The 13,135-nt window shown below is 45.7% G+C and overlaps 1 protein-coding gene across 9 annotated transcripts in view; it reads right to left on the reverse strand.

Moving 5' to 3' along the window:
* The window catches only part of LOC140735862 (interferon-stimulated 20 kDa exonuclease-like 2), a 16,225-nt gene continuing 3,090 nt past the window's right edge, over positions 1–13,135 (reverse strand). For 3 of the 9 annotated variants that reach the window (XM_073061416.1, XM_073061415.1, XM_073061420.1), the window contains exons 2-4: positions 5,163–5,897; positions 4,654–4,854; positions 1–525 (exon numbers count right to left, since the gene is read on the reverse strand). In XM_073061416.1, the coding sequence (XP_072917517.1) occupies positions 412–525; positions 4,654–4,854; positions 5,163–5,798 (951 nt within the window). In that variant the 5' untranslated portion in view covers positions 5,799–5,897 and the 3' untranslated portion in view covers positions 1–411. Of the gene's footprint in view, positions 526–4,653; positions 4,855–5,162; positions 5,898–7,188; positions 7,350–9,942; positions 10,020–11,054; positions 12,278–13,135 lie in introns of those variants that run through there. The other 6 variants (XM_073061411.1, XM_073061414.1, XM_073061417.1 and 3 more) reach the window with 5 other exon arrangements.

Below are 13,135 nucleotides of genomic sequence, written 5' to 3' on the forward strand. Positions count from 1 at the left end.
TGGGATTAAAAGCTTCTCTCTTCTTCTCGTTTCTGCAGATATATGGAAATACAAAAAAAAGGTGCAATCTGCCTTAAAAACGAGCAACTTCTCAAGCCTTCGAAGGGATTAAATCCCTTGATAAAGGACACAGTGTGACAGGTTCAAACCTTTAAACTCTTTTCCTCTTTTCTGTGTTATTGTTAAATGAACCACACAATTTCAGTACTTGGTTACCGGTTGACCTCTGTAGTACTGATCGCCTTGAGTTGTCCAACTTTGTGAGATTTAGTCTTCGGAAAAGGGTCCCAAAGTTGCACCTCTGACTCTGTCCTGGTCTGGTGAGGTGGGGGAGGGCGGGAGGTGTGAGGAATACTGTCTTTCCCACAGGCAGGCAGCTGCTGCTCACCACACCCTCTCCCAGGACGCCGGCTATTTCTCCTCTGTCTGAGTGGCCCCCTCTGACTCCAGCTGCGCCTCCACCAGTTTGTACAGCTCCATCGTGGCTCGAGCATCTTCCACAGATGAATGACCCTTCTTGCCCACCTGAGACAGAACATAATCAGGTTTATTATCATTGATCTGCATTGTGAAACTTTTTTGTTTTGCAACAGTACAGTGCAACACATAAAATATAATAGAAATTACAATGTTATATATATAAAATCTGAAAAATAAGAAAGTAGTGCAAAAATGAGATAGTGTTCAGAGGGGAAGAAACTGTTCCTAAAACATTGACTCTGGGTCTTCAGGCTCCTGTACCTCCTTCCTGATGGTAGTAATGTGAAGAGGGCATGTCCTGGGTGGTGGATGCCGCCTTTTAGAAGCATTGCCTTTGGAGAAGCTAGTGCCCATGATAGCGCTGGCTGAGTTTACAACCCTCTGCAGCCTTTTCTGATCCTGTGCAGGGATGAACGAGAATACATACAATCACTGTGGCTAAGAAACCACACCAGTGCCTACTTCCAAAGAAGGATAAGGAATCTCGGCATGCCCCCTTTCACCTTCACCAATTTTTGCCGATGCACAATGGAAAGCATCCTATCCCGATACATCACGGCTTGGTATGGCAACTGATCTGTCTAAATCTGCAAGAGATGTGGACACAACTCAGCACAACATGGACGCCAGCCTCCCCTCTATGGACTCTGTCTACATTTCTCACTGCCTCAGGAACGCAGCAAACATAATCAAAGACCTCCTTCACCCTGGTCATTCTCTCTTCTTCCCCCCTTTCCAACGGGCAGGAGACATAAAAGCTTAAGAACATGTACCACTAGGTTCAGGGACACCTTCTGTTCTGCTGGCACCAGAATCTTAAATGGACACCATTTACAACAAAGATTGTATTTTGTCATGGCCCTTGAACCTTATTGCCTACCTACACTGTAAATGTAACTCTCCATTCTGCATTCTTTTGTACCACCTCCAGGTACTTAAGTATGGAATGATCTGTCTGGATGGTAAACAAACAAAAATCTTTTTCTGTATCTCAGTACATTGGACAATAATTAACTAACTACCAACTTCAACAAGCCACACAGCACCTGGGATCCTGGGCTTCATGGGCAGGGACACAGAGTACATCAGAAACAATAACCAGTTGGCTGGAAGGAACTCAGCAAGCCAAGCAGCATCTGTAAGAGGTGGGGGAGTGGGGGTGGAGGGTGGGGAAGGAACCTTTTTTAGGTTGAAACCCTGCATCAGAGCTTCCCACCTTCCAGTTCGGATGCAAGGCTACGTCCCAGAATGTCATGTACACCTGTAACTCCTGCACTCAATATTCTGACTGATGAAGGCGCCTTTGCCATCACCCTGTGGATCAGTGTCATCACTTTCAGGGAACCTCATACCTGCACTCTGGGTATCTCTGTTCTGGAACACTCCACAGGGACCTACCATTTACTGCACAAATCTTGCCCTCATTTCTTTTACCAAAATGCAGCACCTCGCATTTATTTGAATTAGCCTATTGGCCCAGTTATAATCCTAGACAACTTTCATTTTCCAGGGAGAGCATCAGAAACATACAACACAATACAGGCCCTTCAACCCATCATGTGGTGCCAACTTTATTTATTTAATGGTACACACTGAGTAGGCCGCTTTCTGGCCTCTTGAGCCAGGTGGTCCCCAGTGACCCCTCAACCCTGATTAACCTCAACTTAATCAGGGGACAATTTACAGCAACCAATTAACCTACCCGATACATCTTTGGACTGTGGGAGGAAATCAGAGAACCTGGGAAAACTCACGAATTCCACGGGAAGGACTTACCGAGATTCCTTCCAGAAGAGTGCCAGAATTGAACCCAACTCCAGAACACCCCGAGCTGCAATAGCGTTGCGTTACCACTATACTACCATGACACCCACCTTTAACCTACTTTAAATCAATGTAACCTGTCCCTCCCGCATAGCCCTCCATTCTTCTATCATCCATGTGGCCGTCTAAGAGTCTCTTAAATGTCCCCAATGTATTTGCCTCTTCCAGCACCCTTGGCAGAGCGTTTCATGTACTCACCATTCTGTGTGTAAAAAACCTACCTCTGACATCCTCCAATCACTTTAAAGTTATGCCCCCTCATATTAGCCATTTCCGCCTTGGGGAAAGGTACTGGTTGTCCATTCTGTATATATTTTTTATCATCTTATACACTGTATCAAGTCACCTCTCATCCTTCTTTGCTCCAAAGAGAAAATTCCTAGTTCACTCAGCCTTTCATTAGACATGCCCTCTAAACTAGGCAGCATCCTGGTAGATTGCCTCTGTACCCTCCCTAAGGCTTCCACCTCCTTCCTATAATGAGCCGACCAGAACTGAGCACAGGTGTGGTCCGATCAGAGTTTTGTAGAGCTGCAACATTACCTCGTGGTTCTTGAACTCAATCCCATGACTAATGAAGGCCAAAACACCATATGCCTTCTTAACCAGCCTATCAACATTCAAGTAAATCTCTCTGTACCCATTCCAGAGCCACCACACCAACATGTTTTGAGCAGAGTTAAAACCAATACCTCAGTTCAATACTTTTAGACTGAGGCGGCTGTGGAGGCCAAGTCATTGGGTATATTGAAGACATTAGCTCACATGTGCAAAATGCTGGAGGAACTCAGCAGGCCAGACAGCATCTACAGAAAAAAGTACAGTCAATCTTTCAGGCCAGGACACTTTCTATGTCCTGATGAAGGGTCTCAGCCCAATTCGTCAATGTTTTCTCTTTTCCGCAGATGCTACCTGGCTTGCTGAGTTCCTCCAGCATTTTGTGTGGGTTGCTTTGGGTTTCCAGCATCTGCAGATATTCTTCTGTTAGACATTGATAAATTCTTGACTGGTCAGGGCACGAAGGAATATGAGAAGGCAGGAGAGGGAGAATAGATCAGCCATGATGAAATGGCAGAGCTGGGCCAAATGGCCTAATTCTGTTCCTGTTATCTCTTGGTCTTATGGATTATCCTGAAGACCCAGAGGGGTCACAATGCGGAGAATGGAGGAAGGATAAATGAAAGAGATTCTGCAGATGCTGGGTTCCTCAGACCTGATCATTCCTCCTCACACTGCCCACTTCCCCACAACCCCAAATTTTTATTCTGACTTCCTTCCCGTTCCTCTCCCATCCTGATGAAGGGTCTCAGCTTGAAACACCAACTGTTTATTCCTTTTTACAGATGCTGCCTGACCTGCTGAGTTCCTTTGGCATTTTATGTGTGTTAATGGGGAAAGGGTGTTGTTGTTGTTGAGAGGTGAGGGTCACTTTAATAGTAAGTGCTTGCCTATTTAAGGTAACGGTAGAGACTCATGGGCTTTGGAATTCCCAAAGGGTGGTGGTTGAAGCAGAATATCTGAATAATTTTAGGACAGAGATAGATTGATTCCAGACAAGTAAAATAGAGATGGTAGTGGATTGGACGGGGGGTGCAAAAGGTTAACAGGGGAGAGAAAAAAGCAGCCATAAATTTATTACATGGTGGACAGTCTTGCTCCTTTCATAAATATGAATATAAGTCTAATCCATAAGTATGCAAAGGTAACTTCTGTTTCAAATCATTTAATGCTGATGTTGAAATTAATCTTACACCAATCGTTCTTGTAAATTTGTAAATTCATACAGATGAGTAGACATACAGACAATTTTTTCCCAGTGCGGAAATGGCCGATACGAGGGGGCATAATTTTAAGGTGATTTCAGGAAAGTCTAGGGGGAATTATCAGTGGTAGATTTTTATTTATTTATTTATTTTACACAGATTGTGGTGGGTACATGGAATATCCTTAACGGGGTGAAAGTAGAGGCAGATACATTAGGGACGCTTAAGTCACTCTAGGTTAGGCACATGAATGAAAAAAAAATTAGACGGCTATGTGGGAGGGAAGGGTTAGATTGATCTTGAAGTAGGTTAAAAGGTTAGCACAACACCATGGGCCGAGGGGACTGTACTGTACGGCAATGTTGTATGTTCTATGTTTAAAAATAGTGCGACAGTATGAGGAGTTTGGGACAAGCCCAATTTAATTTCCTCTGCCTCTGATTTGATTGTGGCTCCAGGAGAGTGGCAGTGATGAGGCTGAACAGGCGATGGGAATCACGTGGCCAATAAAGGTTGATGTGACCAGGGAACAGGGATTAAAGTGCCATAAACTGGGCGAACTGTAGGGGCTTGGCATTTGGTGTACCTGGATGTCCCGGTGAAGCAGCTGCTTTGTGAGTTTCTTCAGCGACACAGATTCCTTCTCAGGGAAGCCAGCCTTTCGGTTCAGGAGGGGGATCTTTGAGGTGTCCCGGGTGAGTGACTGAGGGTGGAAGTAGTTGAGTGCCTTGAAGTCGTTGTGGACGGCATGGCCGATGACAATCTTCCCATACAAGACCTTCAGTATCTGCCCAAGAAGGGGGGATAGAAAATCACAGCTAAGGCTTTGTTCTAATGACCACCCACTCACCCTTTGGTATCCACACAGCTTGGAACTGATTCCAGTGATCCTGGGAGGGTAGAGAAGAGGGAGAGGGTGGTAGAGGAGAAGGAGAGGGAAGGGATAGTGGGAGAGGAGTGGAGAGAGACAGGAGGTGGATTGGGGGTGTGGGACAGGGCTGAGGGCAGGGGAACAGGTCTTTGGGGAGGAAGGAAAACAGGTGGAGGAGGAAGGAGAATAGGTGAGGGTTCAGGAGGATGGAGCAGTACCCTCACCTCTTTCTGCGCCAGTTTGAAGGGTGTAGCGTTCTTCATGTGCTGTCGCCGGATGCCGCTCCAGCGCGTGCGGTAGTCAGTGATGGGGTTGGGCGGGAGGATGTACTTGTCGTAGACTAGGTCTCCGTCGTAACCAATCACGCTGCAGCGGGCAAGCTCACTCTTCTTTCCCCCTTGCCCCGTGCCCACCATCTCACAATCCAGGGCCACGCACTTGTAGGGCTTGGCGAGGGACGAGGGGCGGGGTGCGGACAAGGAGGTGGTGGAGGAGGAGGAAGAGGAAAAGGAGGAGGAACCTTTGTGGCTGCCTCCTGAGTTACGCTGGAAAGACAGGAAGCCACTCTGACACTCACTGAGTAGCAGGCTTCTCTCCGAAGGATGCGTGGGCTTCTGTCCTGGTGTAGGGGTTTTGAGGCAAGGTTGGGGAGTGAGCTTGGGCTGGGGCCTGTGCCCCAGGCCGGAGTGAGTGACAGAGTTGTGGCTGTTCACTGGCTTTGCCTGCTTCCTGTGCAGGTATCCCTTCCTCTCCAGGTACGCCCGCCGCTGCAGGAAGCGCCGGTGTTTGAGGCTGTGCCCTGTGCGCTGCCTCGGGCCAGGCCCACGGGTGAAGTCCAGGTTCAGAATGACGTCCGACATGGTCCAGGGATCTGGCCGATCGGACAGCAACCACCTCGTGAGGCTCGAGCTCCTCGGCAGACTCCCACCCTCATACAGCAATGCACACCATCTTGGTACCTGAGAGGGGCAGAACACAGGAGGGAAATAAAGAACCGGACATTATCCCATGTCTAGGACAGGACAGTACAGAAATAGGCCCTTAAGCAACGTTGTAATGAAGCTAAAGCCACACAATCCATTCTTCCTGCCAAAACTCTGTATCCCGACGTCTCTGCTTGTTCACATGCCTATCTAAATGCCTCTTAAACATAAGACTATATGACATAGGAGCAGAATTAGGGCATTCGGCTCATCGAGTCTGCTCACCATTTTATCATGGCTGATTTACTTTCTCATTCTCCTGCCCTCTCCCTATAACCTTTGATGCCCTTACCAATCAAAAACCTATCAATTTCTGTTTTATATAGACCCTCTGAGTTGGCCTCCACTGCCACCAGTGGCAATGTATTCCACAGATTCACCAGTGTCTGGTTAAAGAAATTCCTCCTAATCTCCCTTCTAAATGGACATCTCTTTATTCTGAGGCGCTGCCCTCTGGTCCTATGGTCACCCATTATAGGAAACATCCTCTCCACATCCACTTGCATCCAGGCCTTTCAATATTCGACAGGTTTCAATGAGATCCCTCTCCTCCAGCGAGTAGTACCTGTCTTATAGTCAAAGCCCCTAGCTTGCTCTCATGGAACAGTACAGCACAGATCAGAACAGCAAACAGTCAACGTTCCAGACCGATACCCTTCATCAGGACTCAAGGTCTCAGCCTGAAACGTCGACTGTTTACTCTCTTCCATAGAAACTGCCTGACCTGCTCAGTTCCTCCAGCACTTTGTTTGTGTGTTGCTCAGGATTTCCAGCATCTGCAGAATCTTTTTCTTCTATGATTCGCAGTACAGAACAGGTCCTTCAGCCTAAATGGTCCATGATAACCAAGATGCTCATCCAAGCTAATCCTACTTGCCAGCACTTGGCCCAAAACCTTCCAAACATTTCCAATCAAAGTAACTGTCCAACTGTCTTTTAAATGTTGTTATTGCACCTGCCTCAACCACTTCCTCTGGGAGCTCATTTTACAAAAAAACCACTCTTTGTGTAGCAATAATGCCCCAAGGTTCCTATTAAACCTCTCCTTGCCCACCTTAAACCTCTGCCTGAAGGAAAGCATGCTTTGGCCTATTTTACCATGTGCTTCCAAGTACCCCGAAACCTCATCCTTAATAATGGACTCCAACATCTCCCAACCACTGAAGTCAGGCTAACTGGCTTATAAATGTGCTTCCTTCTGCCTCCCTACCTTCTTAAAGAGAGGAGTGACATTAGCAGTTTCCTCTTGAAAGATCTTTACTAATACCTTGACGGCGTCTTCAGTTGCCCCCTTCAGAACTCTGGGGTATGTCCATCTGGTCCAGGGACTAATGGACCTTCAGATCATTCAGATTCCCAAGCACCTTCTTCTTAATACACTCACTTTTGCCCTTTGTCACTCTTGAAATTCTGGCATACTGCTCGTGTCTTTCGTAGTGAAGGCTGATATTACTGGCTAGCTTACTTTACTTTTATTTTACTTTACTTTACAGACACCACAATTGATACTAAAGCGTACAATCATCACAGCGATATTTGACTCTGCGCTTCGCGCTCTCTTAAGTACAAATCATAATAAATATAATAAAAATTTAAATTGTAAATCATAATTAGAAAAATAGAAAAGGGAAAGTAAGGTAGTGCAAGTCAGGTCCGGATATTTGGAAGGTACGGCCCAGATCCGGGTCAGGATCCGTTCAGCAGTCTTATCACATATCACCTTATCACCTTCATATTTCATCTTTTCTTATGGTTTGCTTTAGTTCTGGATTTTTAAAAGATTCCCGGACTTCTAACTTACAACTATATTTTGTACTTTTGCTTTTTTGCTGGCTTTGACTTCTCTTATCAGCCATGGTTACTACATCCTTCCTTTCAAATAGTTCTTCATATTTGGGATCTATCTATCCTCCACCTTCTGAATTGCCCCCAGAAACTCCAAACATTGCTGTTCCGTCATCATTCCTGCTAGTGTTCCCTTCCAATCAACTTTGGACAGCTCTTCTCTCATGCCTCTGTAATTCCCTTTAATTACTGTAATACTGATACATCTGACTTTAGCTTCTCCCTTCAAATTGCAAGTGAATTCTATCATATTATGATCACCGTTTCCCAATGGTTCCTTATGCCTTAAGCTCCTTCATCAAATCTTGTTCATTACACAACATCCAATCCAGAATTACCTTTCTACTAGTGGGCTCAACCAAAAACTGCTCTTAAAAGCCACCTTCTACAAATTCCCTCTTGGAATCCAGCACCAACCTGATTTTCCCAATGTACCTGCATATTGAAATCCCCCGTGACTATTATAACATTTCTCTTCCTGCTTACCTTTTTCTATCTCCCATTGAAATTTATATCCTACATCTTGGCTACTGTTCAGAAACCTGTAAATAACTCCAATCAGGGTTGTTTTACCCTTGCAGTTTCTTAACTCTATCACAAGTATTCTACACCTTCTGATCCTAAGTCACCTCTTTCTGAGGATTTAATTTCTTTTTTTAAACCAACAGAACCCCCCACCCTCTCTGCCTGTCCTTTCTATACAAGGTATATCCTTGGATGTTAAGCTCCCATCTTCTTGCAGTCACAACTCAGTGACCATACAAGCCAATCTCTAACTGCTTTACAAGGTCATCTACCTTATTACATATACTGTGTGCATTGAAATATAACACCTTCAGTCCTGTATTGATCATCCTTTTTCATTTTGCCTGTATGTTACACTTCACCTCATCCCACTGACTGCAATTTTCCCCTATCATCTGCCTGTCCTTCCTTATAACCTCACTACACACTATATTGACTTGTATATCAACTACCCCATCAACAGCCCCATCACTCTGGCCCCCATCCCCCTGCCAACTCAGTTTAAACCCTCCCCCTCAACCATTCTAGCAAACCTGCCCGCAAGGATATTGGTCCCCCTTGGGTTCAGGTGTAACCCATCCTTTTTGCGCGGGTCACACCTTCCCCAGAAGAGATCTCAATGAGTTCATCAGTACTATCATCCTATTTATAACTCAATGCCCTAAGTTACGAAGGCCAGCATGTCCTAAACTTTTTGCACTGCCCTATCACTCCATTCCCTGCACATTCATGTGTCAATCTAAAAGCCACTTAAACACCACTATTGCATTGACCTCCACCACCACTCCTCGCAGGGCATTCCAGGCACCCACTGCTCCCTGTGGTTAAAAAAAACTTGCCCACCCACTTCCTTTGAACTTTCCTCTCTTAACTTAAATTCATGCTCTCTGGTGTTAAAGATTTCAACCCTGGGAACCCAGCTGAACCTGCCTTTCATAATCTTATAAATATCATAGAGTCATGGTTCATAGTTGTCATAGCTGGGGTGGTAAGTGGGAATAAGCCCCCACTACCAATAAAGTGCTCCAATTGGCGTACGTCTCTAAATGCCTCTGACAACCAAGTCCACTTCTTAGCCTTCACATGTGGCTTAACTACTAGGCCCTCGAAACTGATTGTACTGACGAGAAGGGGCAAAGGTGGACCACTGGTGCCTCAAAACCAGTTGCTTCCAGCAGGTGGGGCCTGCCTAGAAGAAAATCTCTGATTTTAAACCTCCACTGCCTTGCGGCTGTACCCATCCATGGAAAAGGCTTCAGGAGTAAACCCCAAGGAAGAAACCCAGCGCTGGGGTCCCTAAGGCAGTTCGATGTTGTTTACAACTTCATTCTGGCAACCTCTGCAACAACACTGGTGCCAAGCTGTATCGGCACTTGCCCTTCCCTTGGACGACATCAGTGACGTGGAGAGCAGGAACCTGCTGCATGGGCAACAGCCGGTTCTTCAAATCTTCCCGCCCAGGCTTGCGCCCTGGAGAGGACACGGTCCACCAGAGGCACAAACCCACGATCCCCTGGGATCGAAGACTGACTACTACTACATAGAGTCATAGCACTACAGGACAGAAACGGGTCCTCCAGGCTGTTATTCTGCCTGGTCCCATCTGCACCTGCACCACAGCTCTTCCAACCCTTCCCATCCACGTACTTACCCAAACTTTTCCAAAATGTTGCAATCAAACTTGCATCCACCACTTCTACAGGCACCTCATTCCATCCTTGCACGACCCTGAGTGAAGAAGTTCCCATCAGGTTCCCCACAGATATTGCACCTTTCACCCTTAACCTATAGTTCTTGTCACACCCAACCTGTGGAAAAAGCCTGCTTGCATTTACCCTATGTACACCATTATTTGTATACCTCTATCAAATGTCCCCTCAAACTCCTGCAGTCCAGGGGATAAAGTCTTAACCTATTCAACCTTGCCCTATAACTCAGGTCCTTACATCCCAGCAACATCCCTGTCAACTTCCATCAGGGATAATCTGCTCTCCTCCATCTCCTCACTCATACACATCACAATATTAAATGCAATTTACCAATAAGGCGAGACACTGATGTTTTCTGTGCAAACGTCTATTGTAATCTGTTCAAACTCAGGCTGGAGTTGTCCAGTCAGATGCCATCCCTTGGCAGAAACAGGTCTACTTGTGTCATGTCAGATCGACTCCTCTCCTTCCCTTCTTCAAAGCACTGCCCCAGCCCACAGTGAGCGACCCTCTCAATATCAGGTTGGGAATTCAACCCAGTCAGGGGGTAAACAGCTGAATGATGCATTTTACTCTATGTTTTCATGTACATATCATAAATAAATTTGAATCTGAAAGGCTAGGGTGGACTGATTCAAGAGGCAAAATGAGCAAAGCTGCCTACATTCACCGTCAGCCTGCTGAGGAAGGTGGCCATGCAGTTACAAGTGTCAGGAGCCAGAGTGTGTACAGGGCAGCTGCACACTGAGTCAGAGGTGCTGTGTCACCATTGTGACACACAGCCTGTAGGTGTGACCACTGTACTTCAGCAGGGAGAGGCATTTGAACACACAGCTTCCACCCCGGGGTTAACCTTGATCTACAGTCAAAGATTCAAAGCCTCAGCAGTTGAACACTGAGCAGTGGCTGCTGTTTGGAACATGGGACATCATGGCATTGAAATATGTGGTGACACCTCCAGGCTGGCTCCAGGTTGTGTTGGTTGTTAACGCAAACAACACATTTCACTGTGTTTCCAAGAACATGTGATAAACAAATATAAATCTATATTCACCACAGGATGTTCACGTTGTCACCACACAGACGGGCTTGGATCTGAAGCAGACGTCAGGACTTTTAATAATAGCAAGCGCTACTGAAGTGCAAAAAATAGGGTAGCTACTCTGCAGACAGGAAGTTTTCACTGCAGGGTTAGAGATTTGGTGATGTTGAAGGAGAACTGTCTTCAGAGAGCAACCCTTTTGCTGTTCTACCAACTGTGGCCAGGGGATCTACCAAAGGTCTCTCCTAACACCACTCTTGCCATGTCCCCTCGATCCCTTCCTGCTCTGAGTCTGATCTATGCTTGGGTCTCCAGACCAGATCTCAAACGCAGAACACAATCAGTCAATACCCGCATTGTCCCTCATTCCCTGAGGAGTGATGTCTGAAGCCTCTAGTGGTCAGTAGGCCCTGGGTACAGAGGGGTGGTGACATCTGATTATTTAAATTTTTTCTTTCAAGCCATTCCACCTGCAACCTCCGATTTAACCCTAGCCTAATCACAGGACAATTTAAAATAGGGATTCCTAACCTTTTTATACAATGGACCAATACGATTAAGCTAGAAGTCCGTGGCACTCTGATGGGGAACCCCTGATTTAGAATGACCAATTAACCTAGTAACTGGTACATCTTTGGACTGTGGGAAGAAATCGGAGCACCTGGAGGAAACCTACACATTCCACATACAAACTCCTTACAGAGAACGCTGGGACTGATCCTTCAAAGCCTGCCCTGGTAGAGAATCCCAAAGACTCTCTAACTGAATAGCCTACTCCATACACTGATACTGTACATGAGTCTGGAATCATCTATGGAACCGTCTACGAATTTGCACATTATAGTGAGGTCACCTCTCCTGAACAGGAGCATGACTTCCTGGAACCAGATTGGTGAATCTTTGCTGTAATCCTCTTGCAGCTCAGCACCATTTATGCTTTCCTAAGGCCCACGTAATTGCAGCAAGACATCCTTACTCTGCACTCCCATCAAAGTCACAAAGCACAAAAACGGGCCCTTCGACCCAGCTCGCCCAGTCTGACCAAGATCCCCATCCAAGTGAGACCCAGTTGCCTGCCTTTGTCCTATATCCTTCTAAACCTTTCCATCTGTGTACCTGAGCAAAGTGTCTTTTAAAACACTTCCCATCTCCCTGCCACTCCTGCACGCTGGCTTTCCAAGGCTTGTGTACATCACGTTCACCTCCCATCAACACTTCCCAATCACATACAAAAAGACACAGCTTTCTCTGCTAATGCTATTACAGCCGATAACCTCACATTCCTGGGTGCCACCGTTCCTTTTGGCCAATCACTCAAATATATATATAGTAATTTATGGTTTTTAATTATGTATTGCTAGAAAATAAATCTCATGACATATGCCAGTGATAATAAACTTGATTCTGATTAGACCTTTGGGGGTGGGATGGACAGTTAATGTGGCATTACTACAGCATTATAGCAATAAGGGTTCAATTCCTGCCACTGACAATAAGGAGTTTGTATGTTCCATTATGGATTTCCTCTTGTTTTCTCCCACATTACAAACACGTACAAAGTTAGTAAGTTAACTGGTCACATGAGTGCAATTGGGCTCATTGTTCCGGCACAGCCTGCTACCATACTGCATCTCATTATGTGTTGTATCATATGATGTGGGCGATCATGCTCTTCCACCTGACTTTAATCTGAGAAGTTCTAATAAGCTCTCCATCCCTTGATGTAACTCACGTCATGTGCTGCTGACAGCGACCTTTTCTTCCATTGATTCTATCCGTTATTGCAAGATGCTCAAGTTTCTCTTTTCTCACTACGTGTCCCAGAAATTCCAGCTGCCGTTTCCTGATTGATGATATCAGCTCTCTTCTTATTCCAGCTTTTCACAATTCTTCATTTGCTACTCTGTCCTTCCACGATATTTTCATTTTTCTTCTCAAAAACCACATTTTCTGCAGCTTTGAGTCTCCCCTTATTTGGCCTTGAGGGCCTTGATATTGTCCAACATTGGCTTCCATATGTTAGTGAGGAATAAATGTAGCACCACAACACTGAGTTTTGTACCCATAGAAATTGTTATTCTTTAGGATCTTGC

This window comes from Hemitrygon akajei, chromosome 11, assembly GCF_048418815.1.
Source record: "Hemitrygon akajei chromosome 11, sHemAka1.3, whole genome shotgun sequence".
Lineage (NCBI taxonomy): Eukaryota > Metazoa > Chordata > Chondrichthyes > Myliobatiformes > Dasyatidae > Hemitrygon > Hemitrygon akajei.